Genomic DNA, 21,609 nt, shown 5'->3' on the forward strand with positions numbered 1-21,609 from the left:
CTGCTACATCACACCAGCAGGAGCAGAACAGTTCCCAGTATGGCTGCTGTTAAAACAAGGAGCTAAGAAGCTGATACAGTTGATTCAGCAGTCTTTCTGGTTAAAGTCCTGGATGATAACTTGAAACAGTAAAATGGTTCTGTGTTTGGGTCATGAATTTGCTGTGTGCTAGCTGTGTGACCTTGTGCAAGCTCTCTGAGCCTCAGGTCTCTCCACTGTAACATTGGATAACAACAGCACCTAACTTAGGAAGTTGCTGTGAGAATTAAATGAGATAATGGACAGATACATACCTAGTACTGGCCCAAAGGAAATGTTCAAATCATGGCTAGCTGCTCACTATGATGATAATGACTACTGTTAGTACCTTCATAGCTCAATACCCTTCCTCAGGGAAACCTTCTCCAGCCCTCTAATGAAGGCACCTATGTTAAGATCTCATGGCACCTGTACCCCTTCTTCATTAGATTTACTACAGCTGCAGTATTTCAATGTATGATTATTTGATTAAAGTTTGTCATACATACTAGGCTCCAAGCTCAATAAAGACAGGCACAGGGTCTGTCTGCTCACCATTTTATCCCCAACATCTGGCACATTGCCCAGCACAAAGCAGGTATCAATAAATACCTATTAAAGGAAAAAATAAAATAATTAATTTACTAGATTGGCAAAGAATAGCTTTACTCCATTATATAATTTATCTGAACTTCCTCCAGCACTTGTCACTCAAAGTGCTCTGTAGACCAGTAACAGTACCCTAACCCGGAAGCTTGTTGGAAATGCAGAATCTATAGACCTACGGAGTCAAAGTGTGCATTTTAACAAAATCCACAGGTAATTCATATGGTCATTAGAGTTTCAGAAGTACTAACCCTTGACTGCTCTTCACTAATCTTAAGAGAATGAGAGAGAGGGAGAAAGGAAAAGAAAAGAGAAGATAATCACCAAATTTTCTGAGTAAAACGGCACTCACTTCCAAAATTCCAGGTCTCATTCTATTCCTAATACAAATATTAGTACAAACATTACCATTTCTAAAAACCAGTTGCATTTTCTTCTCAGCCCCGGCCAGGCTGCTCTTATTTTCTATTCACATATGATTATTTTCCAGAGACTATTTTGGCCTCGGTTGAATAATTTATTTCAGAAACTTTACATCCAAAAATATTCTCTGAAGGAGACAGAAACACCATCTGTGCCCGATCCTGGAAAAACAGCCCCAAGCCATGAAGTAGGGGCGTCATTTTAGAGTTGCAAAATTTGAATTCCTGTTTGTCCACCACAACCTCAGAAAGAAGAGAGAAAAATACAGCAAAATCCCTTCTGCTATTATAACACCAAACCAGTGCTCCAACAGCCCAAAGAGATTTATAAAAATATGCAAGTTATCCATTTGGCCCTTGGAAAAATTACAGTCTAGCTTTCTAATGAAAAGGTTATTATTTTTAGGATTTATTCCCATGTGTGAATGGTAAAGCACGTCTATCATTGGATAATAACATACAAGAACTTCAACGGTTCTGAAGAATGGTTTATTTTCCTGTGTTCTATCTTATATAATCTGTGGGGCCTGACTTCAAAATTCCCTTTGCTGCAATGTCCTCTCCTCCAAAGGGTAGAAATGTGCCTGGCCAGAAGCAAAACACTTCACTGGATTGGGTGCTCCCTCCCATCACTGCATTGGCCTGGTAAGACCTGAGCCGGAGAGTTGATGATGAGCAAATAGCACTTGAATTTATTGCTGCACATTCTCTCACAGCTTCTTGCTTGCCTGTGACTCTTCTTTCTCTTACTCTCTCCCTTCCATCTCCTACAGATGTGGGGAATACCTGCTTTGAGAAATAAAGAAGCTGCTGAATCCATAGAATTAGGCTCCATAGAATCAACTCCTCTGTGGGTGTTCCCCTGTGGTCATGGAGCTCCCACCCATAGCTTTTTACGTGCGTTCTTGTTCTCCCAGGGTCACAGGCATAGACATTTGTTGAGAAGATGATGATGGGAGTTAGGGTACAAGATAGAGACCCAAACTGAAATCAGAGCTGTCCTGATGGTCTAGTCTAAGCAGGTGAGCCAAGGGGACCAAGGGGCCTTTGCCCCATCTGTAGACACATCAAACAGAGTATCACTGATTGGTTGGAAGAGGGCAGTTACCAGCCACCTCAGTGTAATGTAAAGAAATTGGACTTTGGAATCACATACCTCATAATTTGAATCCTGGCTCTCATGCTTGCTAGCTATGCTTCCTTAGCAAAATTGTATTTTATAATCTGAGCCAGGTTTTCCTCATTAAAAAAAAATAGGTATATAATATCCCTTCATGGGGGGTTTGTATGGATTAAAGGAGATTCTGTGACATAATGCACCTGGCATGCAGGCAGCTCTCAAGGAGGGCTTGTTGTCCTTCCTCTCCCCTTTTCACTTCTCTGCTGAGGGTATCATGATGTATTTTCCTTGCCCCTGAAAATGCTGATTGGAAAAGAAAAGAAGAAATGGGGGAGGAGCACAGGAAAAGCAGAAAATGAAAAGAAGAAACTTCGAGCTAGTACTTATCTGCAAGCATGACTTAAAAAAACTTGACTGTCAAAGTAGCTGTTGTCCTTGAAGTAGTGTTTAAAGTCTACCATAGGCTTGTTTATTATTTATTTTTTCCTCATTATCTCCCCCAATAATTTGAGCATTATTCACATTTTAAAAGCCAGGGTTGCCTCTCCTACATAATTACTATTGAAATAAACTCTCTCTTCTGGTAGCCAGACATGTCATTATTGGTCCTAACCAGAGTTCAAGAAGAGGATGACCGTAGCTCACAGTCAAAGCTTTGAGTCTCGCTCCAGTGGCACTGGGGCCCCATCCCAATAAGCCACCTCCTTGCCATCATACTCAGGCTGCTTTATCAGTGAAACAAGGTCAAGAAGAGGGAAACACTTGGAAAGATTGATGGGGAGCCAGAAAAGGAGGCTTAATCCATGGAGTTCTTGGCGCCAGTCATCACAGACAATCTCTAAATTGTAGCCAAAAGAGAATATCAGTCTCAAGATGTCTGTCAGCCTTGCTTCTACAGACAGTGGTGTTTCAGAAACTCAAAGTCTAAGCTGACAGGAAGGGAATCCTCCTAAAGTCCTTTGGTGCATTGTTGACGAATGAAGTTGGTTTGCCTGGTGAGGGCAAGAAAGGTGAGCTATGTAGACTGAAAAACAAAATAGAAAGTTAAGGGTAGTTTAGCAGCTACAAGAATCATCCACAGGCTATTATAGAGGCTCGCTGACTTTGGCATCATTCTATTCCAGAAGTCCTAACCATCTGGAATGTTACACTAGTTAAAACATTTCTGTGAACACTTCAGTTGTTTTAGTATGATCACACCACCGCCAGCAGGCTCATCGTATTTTAATTTTATCAAAAATAGCAAGACCTGTTGATTTACCTAACTTTTCACCCTGAGCCACAGTTTAGTCTCCCTGTAGGTTTTCTAACCCAGTGGTTTAAACCTGCGGCTAGACGTTGGAATCACGTGAGGATCCCATGCCCAAGCCATTCCCCATGTTAATTATTAATATATCTGACTCTTTCAGGGCAAGACGCAGACATCAGGATTTGTTTTTAAAGCTTCCCAGGTGATTCTCATGTGAAACTATGTTTGCAAACCAGAGTCATAGTTTAGAGGTGGTGAGAGTGGATGAAGGAGTGAACAGACCTAAGACAACCATGAAATAATTCATGCAGCATTCTCAATATTGATCACCCTCTTACTGAGCAAATTAGGGAGGCAAAACAAAAGTTCTCTGCACCTTTTTGCATGTTTTATGAAACATTTTATGTAAAGTCAGATTTGCTTAGGGTGAGTGTCAAGTTCTACAAGAAGTATAGTATATCTGTCCGGAACTCTGACCTTTTAAAAAAATTTTTACACTTATACCCATGTTCTCTGTATCAGGCACAATACAAGTTGCTAAGGGTGCGATGACGATGATGATGATGAAACATGGAGGTAAATATTATTAGTATTTCCCTGTGATGCATGAGATTTGAAGAGGTTCAATAATTTGCCCAAGGTTACACAGCTAGTATATGTCAGTGGGGGAGGCTTTAAGCCAGGGATTTGAAATCTCACTTGGCATGCAACGATGAATTAGGCAAATATGGCACCGTCCCACTTTTTAATCAGAGTTTATTATTCTATTTTGGCGTCACCAGAATTAACCCAATGGTAGGCATGTGATATTTTGTATAAAATATTTGCTGAATTAGATATTTTCTCACCCTCTCAGCCTAGTATGGAAAACAGATACATACATGATGATTATAACATAGTGTATCAATGGATGCCCAAAGTATTGTCAGAGGAGAAATAAAGGGGGCAGTTAATTCTGCTTAAGTGGAGAGGATGCTGTCAGAGGAGGCTTACAAATAGGAGGGTGTTTTTTGGAAGGCTTTAAAGACTGAATAGGAGTCGGTCAGATACAGGAGGAAGGATGCTGAATGGAAAGAACAGAAAGACGAAACACACAAGAAAGAAAGTGTGAGGCACCCTGGAGAAATGATCAGCCTGTATCAGTGGTAAACTAAGAGTGCATTGGAATCCCATGGAGGCTTGTTATAAACACAGGTTACTGGGCCAAATCTCTGAGGCTTTGGATTTAGTAGGGCTGTGTGAAACTGAGAATTTGCATTTCTAATGACTTCTCAGGTGCAGCTGATGCTTCTTGTCCAGGGATCCACCTTGTTGGGAGCCTGTGGTGTATATGAGAGCATCATCTGGAAAGCCCCACAGCTTTTGTGTATGTGAGAGGCATGCCAAGGTCAGCAAGACTTGCACCAAAAGCAAATTCCCCACAGAGATGAGGATCTTCTTTTCCTGCAAGGAGTGGAGGTTCAATTTTACTGTTGGTTTTGGGAGCAGTTCATACTGTAGCTGTTGAGTGGGAGGAAACAGAAAAACCACAACTCGGGACTGAAAGAAGGGAAGCTGGGATTTTATCGCATCTCTGCCCCATCAGTGCCCCTATTCACAGGCTAATGGGGCCCGAGGCTAAGGAGTTGAAACACACTAGCTCTTTGTCGAACCGGTGAGTGTTTGTGGCACTTTTTGCAGGGAAGATGGCATTTTTCACAGTTCTCCTCCATTTTTGGCCCTGTGGGTGCTGACCACAGGTGAGTTCCTGTGTTAATCACCGAAGTGATCTGTTGACCGTCAGTGCCCGGCCATGAGGGATGAGGGGATTTGTTGAGAATGTTTTCGTGCAGAGAATGAAGAGGGTAGAGGAATGTCAGGCTAAGTTGAATGGGACTGGGACAGATAACAGCCTTGTGAAATTCTTTTTTTCCCTGCGTCTGATTCAATTACCATGCTTTGCTTCTCTCATTTTCCAGGATAGAGAAACTTAGGATGCATCTGCCATTGTTCTCCAAACCCTTTAAATGGGATGAGCAACTTGGAAATGTCAGCCTCCAAGGATGCGCTCTATTTCTCTCTCTCCACCCCATCCACCTAGGACAGGCAAAACCAGATCTGGAGGTCATATTTGTCCAATAATTGAGGAGCAGGTGGCGTCTAGCTCCAGTACTCCCCGTCTTCACTGGGTTGCTTTGCCAGCTGACAGCCATCAGCTGTGTGTGTTACATTCCAGACAGGGACCTCTCTAAGCCCCACCATAACTGCCAGGAGTGACAGAGGAGAGTGGGAATCACCTGCCAGAGACAGGCAAAGAAAACAAAATCATGAAGTTTGGATTCTGTGTTCCAGCTTTGTTTTCTTCATAATGCAGTTCCCCATGACTCCATTGCAATCTTCTGGAATACTTCTAGAAACCCACTTAGTAGTCTGCGGAGTTACTTGGCCAATATGGTCCTGGAGATAGTTACATTGCAAGGTTTTAATTTTCCTGCTGTTGAGCAGGAAGCAGGGAGACAGAATCATCACCTAGAAGGCAAATATTCCCTAACACAGGGTGAGCCTGGTGCTGGGGTTTGCACTGGAGGCCTGTGCTCCATTTCTCTGGAGGATGGGATCTTTATTATCAAGATTATTGATGAGACTCTGTCTTCCTTTCCAGAGATGAAGTATTTTTGTCACCATGTCTATTATCCCTCACAAGAACCCAATTAGAAGAGATTGCCTCAACAGAGGAGGCTGATTAAATTCACAGATTTATTGCAATACCACTTTGGGAGTTGCAGAAAATGAGTTTCAGTGCTAAGCTACCTTCCTTTAAAAAAAAAAAAAGAAACAAATCAAGCTGTGAGCCTGAACTTTGAATTATCCATCTATAACAGATCATAAAATACCCATAACCTTGCATTCAGTTTATTCTTCCCCAGAGAGGCTCAAAATGCTTCTTCCAGGCTCGTAGTACCTCTCCAAGGGGCAGATGATGGATTCTATGTTCATGGGACACAATGAGAAATTCTGATCCAGAAGTAGGGTAGAGAAAACAGAGGCCTGCTGCCCATTGACTAAAGAAAAAAGTCAAGCTTTTAAAGAATTAGTTAGCTATATTCAGAAGTCTTACAAGGACTATAGACTGAGCTTGGGTATTAATTCAGTTCATAATAGGGCAATATTTCAATTCACAGTTTACATATAGGTAGTGAATATTCAGTACATGCAAAATCATGGCAAGGTTTGGGTGTGAGAAGACATCTGGGTAGAGATTACAGAAGCATAATTACTAACTCGGCCATGTTATCTTGAGTGTAAAAAAAGGCAAGGACCAGAGCCCTTTACCTCTGAAAGAGTATAGTTACTCAGGCAAGAGACATTGCGGGTGTGTGGGTTTTGTCTTCAGAGCATCCCTCCGGAGAGCTGCATGTTGTCAGAGTTAAGGGCTTTGTGAAATTATGCTGGAAAGCAGAAATGACCAAACACAGATTCTTACATTTGCTGCTTTGTCTCACACCTGGATATGGGTCAAAAAAGAAGACTTTCCTTTGCAAAGTTTGCAACCAACTTGGGCAAGGAGTCTTTGTTTTAGCTGGGTCCCAGAAAAGCTGCAGTTAAGTAGCAATGATATGTATGTAATCTGATTCTCCATAGAAATGAGGACTGTACTGATGCCGCAATCAATCCTGTCCCCAAAACTCATGCCCCAAAGTTAGCGGAGTAGCCACAAGCACCACTGTCAAACTTCTGATTTTCTATTCAAGACAGCCTCTTTCCCCCAAAGTCTTCTGTTTATTTAAAGCAGCATTTCCCGAACTGTTTTTAGCAGAACCTTAACCTCCCAGGGTGTTCTGAAGGAAAAAACAAAGTTTTATGGAGGTAAATTTTGCATAGTACAGTTTGCTCTATACCTCTCAAGATCCTTACTAACCTACTAAAGATAAGAGCTAACTCTCAATGAAAATCTACCTGAAGTCAAACACTAAGTACTTTTTATACGTTTTATGTCATCAAATCTTCAAAAAACAATACTATGAGAAAGGTATTAATTTATCCCATTTTACACATGTGGAAATTGAGGTTTGGCGTGGCTAACTGAGTTGTCCAGTTTAAGGTAAAGAGGCAAAAGGTGGAGCCAGGTTTGAAATCTACTCTCATTCCCAAGTCTGTGCTCTTAATCGCTAAGCTTTATCTTCTTCCCACTAACTATACAGACACTTTCTTATATTGCTGTTAATGTCTTTTTCATTACTGCTTCTTTACACAAATGAGTCCATTCCTAACTGTAGCAGTTAGTCATCTTTTGTTTATCTTTTTTGTTTGTTTGTTTTCATGTCATTACACCGGCCAGCTCAGTATCATTTTAGGTAGTATCTTCCCTTAACATCAGGCATTTCCATTCCCATCTTATTTGGCCTTCGTGTAACCGCTTCAAGCATGCTTTAGTTGATTTTCATCTGTATCTTCGACAGTTTATGGATAAACAAAGATGCAAGGAAGACAGGATGTGACTGAGTTTATTTACCCTGCCTTTGGCAAAGGAGGCTTTGTTCAGTAAATGAAAGTCAGTAAAAAGTAACAGTAGGATGAAAAGTGATGCCAAGGGTATATAGCTAGCTCTCCATGTTGTGTAGGATACGGATTTATTCCACTACTGAGGTCTTTGTAATTAGTAGATAAGTCATTTTATTGTAAGTGAGAGGTAGGATAAGGAGAGGGAGAGAGGAAAGAGTGATTTTGCACCCTTTAGTTTTATCTGAAAGTATTCACTAAACTTGGGAACCATGTTGACCACTAATGACCTTACCAAAGCATATACTTGCTCAGGAAATGGGCTTTTTGCGAGGAGAGAAGAGAAGAATGTGAGTTATTAGCAGTGGCCCTGTCTCCGCAGGGGCAGGGCCAAAAGGAAAATGTACTAGAAGTGCTATCTGTGGTTCCATTAGATTGCACATGGTTCCTAATCTAGTCCATCACGCTTGACCCTTATTAAGTCAGCTTCCTTCTATAGCTCTGTGTTCTCTCAGAGCCCACATATGATAAGATTAACCCTCTCTTTCCCCCCTTGATCAGTCAGGACTAATTTAGTGAGCATCTACACTGTCCTCAGTATGTCCTTTATATGCAGGCCAAATGCCCTGCGTGGCTTGCATCATGTTTGAGGAAGTGTTTTGTGGCTGAGACTGTGCTTAATGCTCTCTAGGGATGACTGATCTCCTTCCATCTTCCCGACTGTCTTACCGCGTACAGCCTGTTATGAGCTGTGCTTTAGGAAACAGTCCACTGAGTCTGAGAGAGGAGAAATGACCTGAAGGACACTCAGCTTAGTAGGGCATGAGCAGGGACACCAACCTCACTCGTTTGATTCTGAAGCCTGCACCCTTTATGACTGTCGCATATCCCTGCTTCCCACATTACACGATACGTGAGTGAGAGCTCCTCCACTGCCATCCCATTCTTCCTGCAGGGTATTCTGTTTTGGAAATGTAAAAAAAAAGAAAAAAGGAAAAAAGAAAACTGTTTGATTCATGTATTAAGAGCAAATGTTATTACTAACTAGGTAAGTGGGACCTCCAGTGCCGCTAGGAAAGAAAGAAATCAATCAGGAGATCATTAATTTTGGAGGAAACACTAATTATAGGAATATAAATTCTTCTGGGTAAAATTGCCAAGAACACCAATGTTGCCTGAAGCCCAAACAGACCCTCTCTAGTTTTTTATTTTTATTTTTATTTTTTATTTATTTATTTATTTATTTTTTTTGAGACAGTCTCGCTGTCGCCCAGGCTGGAGTGCAGTGGCGCGATCTCGGCTCACTTCAGGCTCCGCCCCCCAGGGTTCACGCCATTCTCCTGCCTCAGCCTCCGGAGTAGCTGGGACTACAGGCGCCCGCCACCTCGCCCGGCTAATTTTTTGTATTTTTTAGTAGAGACGGGGTTTCACTGTGTTAGCCAGGATGGTCTCGATCTCCTGACCTCGTGATCCGCCCGCCTCGGCCTCCCAAAGTGCTGGGATTACAAGCGTGAGCCACCGCGCCCGGCCAGACCTTCTCTAGTTTTACGCTGTGATTGAGATACTAGAATTCACTTTTATTTCTCTAGCTTTGCAAAAGGTACTTGGAACTGGTCTGAAATGTCATTTAATTCTCTCAACGCATACAGTAAGCCACCTTTTAGAACACAGGTAATCTCTCATAATTAGGAAAATACCCATAAAGGAGGAGATGAGGGGTGGGGACAACTATACTGCCGTTTCGTTGTTTTGTTTTGTTTTGGGACTACAGGCGCACACTACCATTTCCAGCTAATTTTTGTATTTTTTATGGAGGCAGGGTTTTACCATGTTTCCCAGGCTGGTCTCAAATTCCTGGGCTCAAGTGATCCACCGCCTCCACCTTCCAGAGTGCTGGGACTACAGGTGTTGAGCCACTGCACCCGGACTATACCGCTTTCTTACATTAAACACTTTGAAAATTAAGCAGAAGCTATTCAGCAACACAAAGAAATGAACTATTGAGCCACACAAAGTCATGGAGGAAAGTTCAATGCATATTGCTATGAGAAAGACATCCATCTAAAAAGGCTATTTTATATATATATATATGCTGTATGACTCCCAACTACGTCACATTCTGAAAAAGGCAAAACTGGAGACAGTAAAAACATCAATTGTTCCCCAGGGGGTGGGAGGGAGGAATGCACAGGAGGAACACAGGAGATATTTAGGGCAGTGAGATTCTTCTGTATTGTACTATAATGGGGGATACAGGTTACCATATATTTGACAAAACCCATAGAATGTACAAGCAAAGAGTGAACCCTAATGTAAACTATGAACTTTAGTTAACAACGTATGGCTGTTGTCTCATCAGTTGTAGCAAATGTATGGAAACAGAGATGAAAGGCGTGAGAGAGAAGACGGGAACTCGCTGTACTTTCCCTTCAATTTTTCTCTAAACCTATAACTGCTCAAAAAATAAAAGTCTTAATTTAAAAAAATTAGAGCAGAAGAGAAGCACATTATTTCTCAGCATCACAGCATCTCTGTAGATGATGGTCTCCTTGTCATGGGGGAAAGATCCTCTCAACACATTATAACAACTCATTGCTCTGAATGTGACAACCAAGGAATATATGAAAGGCCAATTTAAACATCTCAGTGGGTTGGAAGGACAAAGCAGACTTTGTGTCACAATAGAATTCATCTCTTGGAACGTGGAGATGGCAGGAGATAAAACAATACTCTTTATCACTGGCAGATTAACTGGCAAGGACGTGTTCTTTCTGTTTATCCTATAGGCTCCAAAGGACAATGAGCCTTTTGTCTTTACACCTGTTGCGGGGAAGGAGTCCAGGACAGAGGTGTGGTGGGGTTTATGTGAGGCCATGCAGTTCAGGTTTCTTACCTGCGTCTCTGATGGTACACCCTGTTTCATAAAGGAACTTGGAGACTGAGCCCTCAGCATTTGAAGGGAAAGGAGCAGGTCCAGGTGTTACTTGAGTAGAAAGTGAAAATATACAAATCCTTGCTGGAGAGAAATATAGCAAAGTTGCATCATGCTTCGGCTTTCGGCCAGACATCAGGGTTTCTTGGGGGTCTTGCTCTTTCCTTATCCTCAGCTTCTCACTCAGCGCATGGTAAAGGCTGGACAGAGGCTTCCGTGAATGAACCTCGAGGACTTTGCTGTAAGAAAAGAGTGCAGAAAAGTGATTTGTCAAAATTGACACCAGGTTTATCCAGCTGTTTCACTAAAGTTTCCAGATACCCATTTTTCGGTGGGACTGTGTGCATTGATGGCTTCCTTCATTCTAAACCCTTGCTTGTAATGGGATCTGTTGGTTTTGACTGGCTTCTTCGGGAACAAACCCTCCACTTTCCTTTGAGGTAACCAGCCTTTCCCCTATTCTTAGTATGGGAAGTCGGAACTTAATAATTCCTTTTAACACTTCCTTTTTTCCCTGGAAAGCTGCTGGATTTGCATCTGTTCAGCCATATCATCCCAAGGGGATGGTCTGTGCCCTCAGCTCAGCCACAGCACTGTCTTCCTTTGCTGTCAGTAGGGTCAGAGAAGGACACATAACTCAAGTTGGACCCATGAGAGTTCCACCTGAGATTTTGCTGGATTGATGTGAAGTGTTCTTTTTTTGGCTGGGATTAATAAATTGGCAAAATGCAAGCCAAGAGTTCTGAAACCAGCCAAGCCTAAAGTCAACACATTTCCTGGACCCTTGAACAATATCAGCCACTAAATTCCTAGGACTTCAGTTACCTTACAACAAATTATAATTTACGAATGTGTCCATTTATTCTCCATTATATTGAAATTCTAAGTCTCCATTGTTCTTTTACATGCTGATGTCCTTCAGATTATAATTTAGAGGGAAAATTCTAACTGGGAGATGGTCTGCCCAGAGCCTCAACCACTCCCTGGTCTAATCACACCTCCAAATGGACAAAGAGAACATCTGAAATGTAGAGCCCTAGAAATACCACTTCCAAATTCCAATAAAGGCAGAATTCTTTGCTGAACATCTCACTACACCATGAATTCAAAAAAAAATTGTGGCTTAGACAAAGTTGGCATGGGGTAGAGTCCTGCTGAACAGATTGAGACATCAGAGAATGGGCCCTTGGGCCATGCCTGGCACGCGCTCCGAGGACATGGCCCAATGCCATGGCTCCCTCTTTGTCTCAATGCTCCATTAACACCTGGAGTGGAACTCAGGAGCTAGGGCAGCTTGCACTCAAATCATAACCTCAGCATTCATGGATGGGCTTGAAAAATGAAGAGCAATGTTCTGTATCTCTTGACTCCACTCTAGCCATTAAATCTAGTAAGAACTAACACCTATTGTGTGTTGCTGGACCAAGCAAGGTACTGAGTACTTTTCCGGCATGAGCCCCTCTAACCCCCATCACAATCCTGTGTGGTATATGTCAAATGGGGCCTAGAAAACTTACAGAGCTTGCCCTGGGTCACTCAGCAGGGCTCAGACCAAGTAGAAGGACCCAGGTGCTCAATCACAATATTGACTGTTCTTTGTAGCAAAGAATAAAAACGGTGCCTGGATCATGGCTTTAAAATTGTGAAAATTAATGTTACAACTAGGAAGAAGCCTCAGAATTACTTAGCATGATGGAAAAGCTGAGGTACAGGGAATGACATGACTTCCCCAAAGTCACACAGCAAGTTAAAGCACTGGATGATGAAATCTAGTCCTGGTCCACCAATTCTTTCTTGGCACACACCCTGTTGTTTTAGGGTATATGCATACCACACCAAATAACCAGTTATTCAACAGGTATCACCAGTACAGATGCACAGATATCAAAGTTGTAAAATATTTCCAGACCAGTTAGCAAACTGCACTGTCCAGAGACTATCTCCTTCTCCCCTCGTGATTCCTGACCTCCCCACAATTCATCAAGTAAAGGGTTAATGTTTAGCATCACAGGGGGCCCCCAGGACCCTGCTCCATCCCAATGGCCAGCATCCACTCCGAGTAGTCAACACCTCTGCTGTTTCAATTAAGTATTTTTAATATGAGTCTTTCACTAATACAAAACCCAGCACAGATTACGGGAATGTCATGGGTGAATTGCAGGCCACATCCCAGTCATTAACATTGTTATCTCAAATATAAGAGGTAGACAAAAGCTGATCATGCTAACTGTGCCCAAGACAACAGGGGGAGGCCAGAAAGGGGAAAGTTCATCCCTGGCATTCAGGGACTCTGGAGGCCTTTCCCTCCTCTTCCAGGCAGCATTCAAGGGTGCTAGGTTAAGAGATGCCCTCCCTGCAGAGAGGAAAAGTTCAGGGTGTCTGAATTGTCTATGGGAGGCAAGACAGGTCTTGACTCTCTCACCTTCCCTGTTTCTTTCTGGATGGCACGGCCATCCCTCAAGCCATGGGAGCTAAACTGACAACTGGGAAGTACAAGGACAGGAAAGCTTGCCAGACACAGGGACATGCAGGCCAAGGCTCCTTTCACAGTCAGCGGGAAGTAGAAATATACATCATCTCTGCCAGTGACTAGAGAGCAAAAAGGACCGGTGGAGCCACACTTGCTGACTCTTCTCAGCTGCAGAGATGGAGAAATGAATTGCTTATGGAAGGGAGGCCCTAATGCATATCTCGCCTACCATGAGTCAAGTGTGCCCTGCTAGCCAGTCTGAAACCACCTAGATTCTAATGGTCTGCCTTCATAAGACGATGGTATATCGGTCAGTTTTCACACTACTATAAAGAACTACCTGAGACTGAGTAACTTCTGAAGAATAGAGGTTTAATTGACTCATAGTACTGCAGGCTTAACAGGAAGCATGACTAGAAGGCCTCAGGAAACTTACAATCATGGCAGAGGGCAAAGGGGAAGGAAACACATCTTATCATCTTACCATAGCAGCAGGAGAGAGAGCGAAGGGGGAAGTGCCACACACTTTTAAACCATCAGATCTTATGGGAACTCACTATCATGAGAACAGCAAAGGGGAAATCCGTCCCCATGATCAAATCGTCTCCCCCCAGGCCCCTCCCGCAACACTGAGAATTACAATTCAACATGAGATTTGGGTGGAGACACAGAGCGAAAACATATGAGACAGCTTGCAGAGGCCTGACTGAGATTATTGCTGTATTAAGACCCTGAGTATTGTGGTGTTACAAAGCAATGGATAATGTTACAAAGCAATGGATAAGGTGATGTCTTTATTTGCATTTAGCTTTATGATTGCATTGGAACTACACTATATTTATTACAGGATAATGAGAAAAGAATCAAGGCAGACTTAATAAATGTATGTCAAACAAGGGATGAAGTTTTCCTGTGGTTTAAATAGAGAAACCTGATAGGAAAATGGCTCATCACACCCAACTCAGTGTTTCAGATGGGCTGATCTCAAATGAATTTATTTTTTCTAAGTGAGCATCTATATTTTTAAAATTGATACATGGTATTTGTACATGTTTAGGGGCTACATGTGATATTTTGTTACAGGCATATAGTGTGTAATGATCAAATCAGGGTATTTAGCACTATCCATCACCTCAAGTAGTTGCCATTTCTTTGCATTGGGAATATTTCAAGTCCTCTCTTCTAGATATTTATTTTGAAATTTACAATAGATTGTTATTAACTATAGTTACCCTACTCTGCTATTGAACATTAGGCCATATTCCTTCTATCTAATTGTATGTTTGTACCCATTAACCAGTCTCTCTTTATCCTTCCCTCAACCCCCACACCCTTTCCAGCCTCTGGTATTTGTCATGGTACTCTGCCTTCAAATGAATTTTTATTCAGTCAAAACCATGCTCATGGCCTGTGGCTCACGCCTGTAATCCCAGCACTTTGGGAGGCCGAGGCAGCTGGATTACTTGAGGTCAGGAGTTTGATACTAGCCTGGTCAACATGGTGAAACCCTGTCTCTACTAAAAATACAAAAATTAGCCAGGCATGGTGATATGCGCCTGTAATCCCAGCTACTCGGGAGGCTGAGGCAGGAGAATCACTTGAACCTGGGATGTGGAGGTTGCAGTGAGCCAAGATCGCGCCAATGCACTGCAGCCTGGGCGACAGAGCAAGACTCCATCTCAAAAACAACAACAACAACAACAATAAAACCATCATGCTCATGTAGCAAGCAGCTACTAGGTTTCAGCAAAACAACTTTGCAACTACATTTAACAAATGCAGTCATTTTTTATTTTATAGGATTTGTGTTGCTCTAATTTTTCCTCTGGTTCAATTTGACCTTTATAGCTGTTTATATCTAGTTTTATATGTATACATTTAAGTAGCATAAAATGATTCAAGTCAACACCAGAGACCTATAATTATTTTTTCTTTAAATGAAATCTTAAGTATGAGAATCAGTAAGAAAGGCATAGGTATCTGTAACATACTAGCATCTCATTAACCACTGTTAAATGAAGCAGTATTCATCCTAGAGTGTTCTTCATAATTGCCCACATATGAAGCAGTTCAGTTGTACGTCTTGGGGTTAGTGTATGCGCATTTAAGTCTCCCAGTTTAAGCCTTGTCTGAAATCCCTGTTAATGACAATGGTTTTCTAAGAATGTTAGTACATAGAGCCCTACTTTTTTGATTGACAGTCATTTATTCCTCCTGTTTACCAGTTGATTGTTTATTACCATAATAACAATACAGGTTAAGCATCCCTAATCTAAAAATCCAAAATCTGAAATGCTCCAAAATCCAAAGCTTTTTGAGCATCATCATGACACCACACGTGGAAAATTCCACACCTGACCTCATGTGATGGGTCCCAGTCAAAACAAAGTCAAAGCTTTGTTTCGTGCACAAAAATATTTAAAGTATTATATAAAATTACCTGCTATGTGTATAAGGCATACATGAAACATAAATTCATCCAAATATGAATTTATATATACCAATATTCCAAAATCAAAACGCACAACACTTCTGTTCCCAAGCATTTGGATAAGGGATACTCAGCCTGTAATACCAATCATTTATTGCAGTATTGAAATACTTGCACAAATATGGTGTTAAACATTTTATCTATATTATTTCATTTAACTCACACAATTTACTCAATGACTTAAGTAAAATTGTCATTTTAGAGACTTAGAAGGATGGTCATTTGTCCAAAGTTAGCTTAACTGGAAATGAAAGAGCTGAGATTGAACCCAGGTATGTCTTCCTTTATCAACTCAGTTTTCTAACTTCTTTAAATTCTCTCTGTTGTCCTTACTTTCTGGGTTTACCATACTTCCATAAAGCTAAGTTGTCATCAGTTGTAAGAAGACAGTCTATTGTGTATGTGCCAATACAATGAGCACAGGCTGACAAACTATAACACTGAGCTTTATCACTATAATTTTTATTTCATATTGATTAAAAGTGCTCTATTTAATAAACAGTCCTAGTGAGATATATATATAATATATTTTTTAATCTAACATTACTTCTGTGCACGTGAAATCATTTTTTAAATCAAGGTCACCAGTGTCTGTCTCTTCACAGCATCATTCTCCATGTCAACAAGGGCATTGAGGATGTAGTGTTTCTTAAAAGAATGTTCCATTATTGAATCTAAAGTTTTCTTCCCATCTGCTGTCATTCTTTCCACAGGTTTTGATATGTATGTGCAGGCAAAGTCAACACTTCTTATTCAAATATACAAAATACACACCTTGGAGTCAATGAAATATGATATTATTATGCTTACTGTAGACTATGTTAAAAAATCAACCATCCACAAATGTAATGAGTATTTTACAATGTTTTGGTTACACTGGGCACCTAGATCTAATATCAGATTTTAGCCTGCTAAGAATCATTAGAATGTATTTGTGTTCCTTTACTTACATTATCTCTGTTTATTGAATGCTTATGATATATTGGTCTGGAGTCTTTGCATGTATTAACTCATTAAACTGAAGGAAGAGGTACATTGTCCCATTGAAGAAAATAAGGTCAGAGAGTTTAGATAACATGTTCAAAATCTCATTGCTGATTAAGTGGCAAAGCTACAATTTGACTTCAATCTCTTTAACGCCAAACTCCATTCTAGGAACTACCACGTGACACTACAATCCACATAAACACACACATCGGTAGTGTCAGAACTGGCAGCTGATATTAATGGTCCTTATTATGTGCTATGTAATAAGCTATTTCTACTTCCCTTGGCCTTCCTTCTGCCTGCATGTGTGTATATAAAGTATTATGAACACGAATTTTTATTGACTCCTGTCCCCAAGGCCAAATATGAACAGTAACCCTCGGGGACTGATCTGGAGGTAATGGACCAGTATTCCCTGCCGCCTGGCAATGTATCACTCGCCTGACCATCTTGCTTTAAAGGTTTCTTGGAATTATCTATAAAAATGGCCATAGTCCTGGCTGTTTTATAGTGTACTCTTACAGGAGATAGGCCCATGCATTCCCTTTTTTAAACAAACGATCAGAAAGTTTCATTTTGGCAATCATTTTATAGGAAATTCACGTTGGTTTCTTTACATGTTTACGGCCCAAAATATGAAAGGAAAATGTGCAGTTGTTTTATGTTGTACTCAGAGCAAAATATTTCATTACTTAACTGCTGTGCAATATAGCCATACTTAGGTCATTATTTTGCCTTTAAAAAGAAGAAAAATAATTTCAGAGGAACTCTGACCTCATTTTATATTCTGGAGGTCAGTGGCACAAATCGCAATACTCCTAAACTTTTTGCTATGGAAGTAATGAATCTAGGAACTACTTTGAAAATCAAGTGAAACAGCTTTTATAATGTTAGCTCATGGATTTGGGAAACCTTTATTTAAAGGTTCCTCACATGGTAGCTGTGAGGAGTCTTAATAATTCACTCCAGGTGTTTAGAAACAAGAATAGGATATCTGCCATTTCTAGAGCTTGTGAATTAGACTTGGCTGGAGAGACGTCAGCTTTATCTATGAAGGCTTGGAGATACTGTGAACCAGTATCTAGCCAAATGGGATGCATCAATTAAGAAGATTTGCATATTCTTTCTCCCAAGTGCCCAAGTCCCAGTGTCTGTCACTACTATCTCCTTAGCTGCCCATATAGAAAATTATTCTCGATATTCCCCTCTTATTTGATCCCTATATCCAATCGATCTTTGAGTCTTACTAATTCCACCTCCTCAATAACTCCCTAATCTGCCTACTTCTCTCCATCCTGTCAATACTTGCAGTCACCACCATGGCTTACCTGGACAACTGACCCAGCTTCTACCTCATCTAACTGATGTTTTCTGCCTCTGGTCCTGCTTTTTGTGAAGTAAAAAATCTAATTATATCACTCCCTGGCTTAAACTCTTCAATGACCCTGCAGCTCTCAAAATAAGACCCCAAGAATATCATACATTGTCCAAGGCTCCTAATGATGAGGCCCCTGTCAACTTCCCAAGCCCCATTTCTCTCCCTTCTCACTCCCGTTTCCCTCCTCCAGTCAAATGGAACAACTTTTAGCAACTCAAATATTCTACCTTCAGATTATTTTTTTTTCTTTTTTCTTTTTTTATCTTTTTTTTTTTTTTTTTTTGAGACGCGTTCTCGGCTCACTGCCAGCTCCGCTTCCCGGGTTCACGCCATTGTCCTGCCTCAGCCTCATCAGTAGCTGAGACTACAGGCGCCCGCCACCATGCCCGGCTAATTTTTTGTATTTTTCAGTAGAGAAGGGGTTTCACCGTGTTAGCCAGGATGGTCTCGATCTCCTGACCTTGTGATCCGCCTGCCTCAGCCTCCCAAAGTGCTGGGATTACAGGCGTGAGCCACCGCGCTCGGTGTTCTTCAGGTTCTTACGCATGGGGTTTCCCTGCCTAAAATATCTGTCCGTTTGAAGTGCAAGGTTAGATTTTACATCCTCTTAGGATGACTTCTGCCATGCCCAGGCTGGTTTCATGCCCCCCTGCCCTGTGCTCTTACTTCTTTATGATTATCCTATCACTTTGTGGATTCTATTATAATTACCCACGTTTGTGCCTCCCCTACCAGCCATAAATTTCTGGAGAGAAGAAGCAGTCTCTTACTCACTGTCATATGATGGGGCAGTGATTTCCATACTACGTACAGCACTGATGGTACAGAGAATGATTTCACAGATGCTCTCTTTAAAGCTTTTTAAAATTGTTCTACTTTTTGAAATACATACTTTCTCTTTATAAAAAGTGGTGTTTGTTTTCTTCAAGAACCTCAGATGCACAGAAGTAGATTAACTACAATACTTGTTCTATGACACAGCCATTATTTGTCCTTGCATCACCCACTTATATTTATTTTGCTAGTTATTTTACACTGTAATCAGTACCCCTAAACTCACCATGCAAGAGAAAAGCTAAGATCTTCACAGTCGTGGACATTATTCATCTACCGATACTACACCTGTCTGTCCTTTTGCATCCCTTTATCTGACCCCGTGTCCATGCTCACCATTCTCTTGCCTTCTTTTTGAATTGTTTAATTGCCTCTGTGTTTATCTCTAAGGTTTTTTTCCTTATGTTTAGTTATTTTAAACTTTATAAAAAGGGTATCATGCTTGCACAATATTTAGGAACTTTTTTCACTTAATATATTGGCATATTGTTGATGTTGCTGCAGTTCATTTAGTTTGACTGCCATATTTCATTCCATTTATGACTATACCACAGTTTATGCATCCACTCGCCAATTGATGAGCACCTGGGTTGTCTACAGGCTTTTGCCATTGTGAGCAGCAGTGCTCTGAACACTTGTGTGCATCCCTCCTGAGTGTGTGCAAGCTTTTCAATGGGGTAGAACTGCTGGGTCAGAGAGTATGGGAATAATGGATAATGGGTACGGAGAGGGGATAACAGATATGGATAATGCCAAACTCGAATCCAATGGGATGCCACCAATTTGTACTCCTACCAGTAACGAATATGAAATCCTGTGGTTCTACATCCTTTCCCATACGTGGCATTGTCAGCCTTTTACATTTGGGCCCCTCAAGTATCTATAAAATGGTATCTCATCTAATCTTGATTTGTATTTTCCTGGTCACTAATAATACTAAAAATTTCTTCATGCATCTATTACATACATGTGTTTATCTCTTCTGTGAAGTGCCTATTGCTGTTTTGTGCCCATTTTTCTTTTGGTTTGTTTGTGCTACACTTACTGATTTTTACTCACTTTAACATATTTTGATTCTAATTATTTGCAGATTGTGTGTACCTAGGTATTGCAGATTATCTTACTGTAGTCTGCAATTTACCTTTCAGTATCTTTAAGTTTTCGTCATGAATAAAAGTTCTTACTATACACATTTATCAGTGTTTTCTCTTATAGTCAACTGTTCTTTGTGTCTCCCTAAAGAAATATTTCCCAACTAGTATTGGTTTTCTTTTTATAAAAGAGTAGTACAGCATTTGCTTTAAAACTACATTTGAGTAAAAATGAGACATTTTAAAGAAAAACTAGAATGCTCCAAATTATACACAGTATGTAGCACAATTCATAATAGTGATGTGTAAATGATTGAAGTTTGGGAGACACTAACCATGTTCTCATAAATAGTATAAATTTATATTGAATGAATGAGTTCAGTTATTAATGCAGTAATTAAATTAACATATGTTTAAAATGATTCTCTCAGAGTTTCTATGTTTGAGACCCCAACTGGATCCTCTAGAAATGTTTGCTAAAACTATTTGAAGACACTCATCTAAGAGGGGTGTGTGTGTGTGTGTGTGTGAACTGTGGGTATGTATAGAAGATACAAAAGTAGTAGAAGAGAAGCAAAGGCTATATGAGAGCTAGGTGAAACCTTAAAGATGCTTGTTTTGTGGTACATATGTGAAAACCAAACCTAGACTTATCCAAGTTCAGGAACAAGTTGCACTAGAGTGGGATTAGAGTATTGCTTAGTCATTGGCTCCCAGCCCCTCCCCTGGTGAACTTCAGCCATAAGGATATGCTTCTCAGAGTGAGCAGTAAGTCTCTGCATTTATCAGCACTGAAGGCTTAGTTTGCATGTTTTTTTTTCCTCTCTTTCCAAATCAAAAAATATGCAATTCCTAGTCCTTTGCATTAAACTCCATACCTCACATATGACATTCAACAATACCAAAGTAGACTTTGCCATAATACGGCAGTGAGTGAAATTACCCAGCTCCTTAACTCATGAAGTAGGTTGTGGTAGAGGTTTCTGTATTTGAGCTGCTTTTGAACTAGAAACTACTGCTGTCCACACTTCCTTAAGGTGTTAGGCACATCATAGGCATTCAGCCAGCACTTGCTTGAATGAACTAAAATACTCTGTGGAAACAGGCAAACTAATAAGAACATTCACCCTCCAAGTTGTTTAAACATATGGCTTATTTTTGAAAGACAAAAAAAAATGTGTAAAAGAAACTAAAAAATAGGATTGATCTCAGCTGATCGTCATGGTGCTAGGGAAATGGTGTTTTTGGCAGGCTGTCATGTGATTAGATTGGGCCATTTTTCCCCTTTTTCGAAGATTATATTTTGGGGACATCTTGGTACTGGCATTTCTTTACTGACTCATTTGAAAGAGACTTATACATGTATTGTAAACATTATGTCTAGAGCTAAAGAAAGGAAAGAAATAGAAGTAAATGCTTCTCTATCTTAAAAGCTACCCATGACCTCAAGTCCACCCCAAATGGACCTACCCGTCTGTGTCTTTTTCTCTCTTTAGCTCTTACGAGGACAAGGCGGGACACAGCAACATGGT

At 40.8% G+C, this 21,609-nt stretch overlaps 1 protein-coding gene across 2 annotated transcripts in view; it reads right to left on the minus strand.

The window, feature by feature from the left end:
* The window catches only part of LOC129471017 (uncharacterized), a 344,636-nt gene that overhangs the window by 211,152 nt on the left and 111,875 nt on the right, over positions 1-21,609 (minus strand). Inside the window, exons 3-4 of one of the 2 annotated variants that reach the window (XM_055259175.2) lie at positions 10,788-11,065; positions 7,087-7,233 (exon numbers count right to left, since the gene is read on the minus strand). In XM_055259175.2, coding sequence (XP_055115150.2) covers positions 7,205-7,233; positions 10,788-11,065 — 307 coding nt within the window. In that variant the 3' untranslated portion in view covers positions 7,087-7,204. Of the gene's footprint in view, positions 1-7,086; positions 7,234-10,787; positions 11,066-21,609 lie in introns of those variants that run through there. The other variant, XM_055259174.2, reaches the window with a different exon arrangement.

This window comes from Symphalangus syndactylus, chromosome 21 (assembly GCF_028878055.3).
Source record: "Symphalangus syndactylus isolate Jambi chromosome 21, NHGRI_mSymSyn1-v2.1_pri, whole genome shotgun sequence".
Classification (NCBI taxonomy): domain Eukaryota; kingdom Metazoa; phylum Chordata; class Mammalia; order Primates; family Hylobatidae; genus Symphalangus; species Symphalangus syndactylus.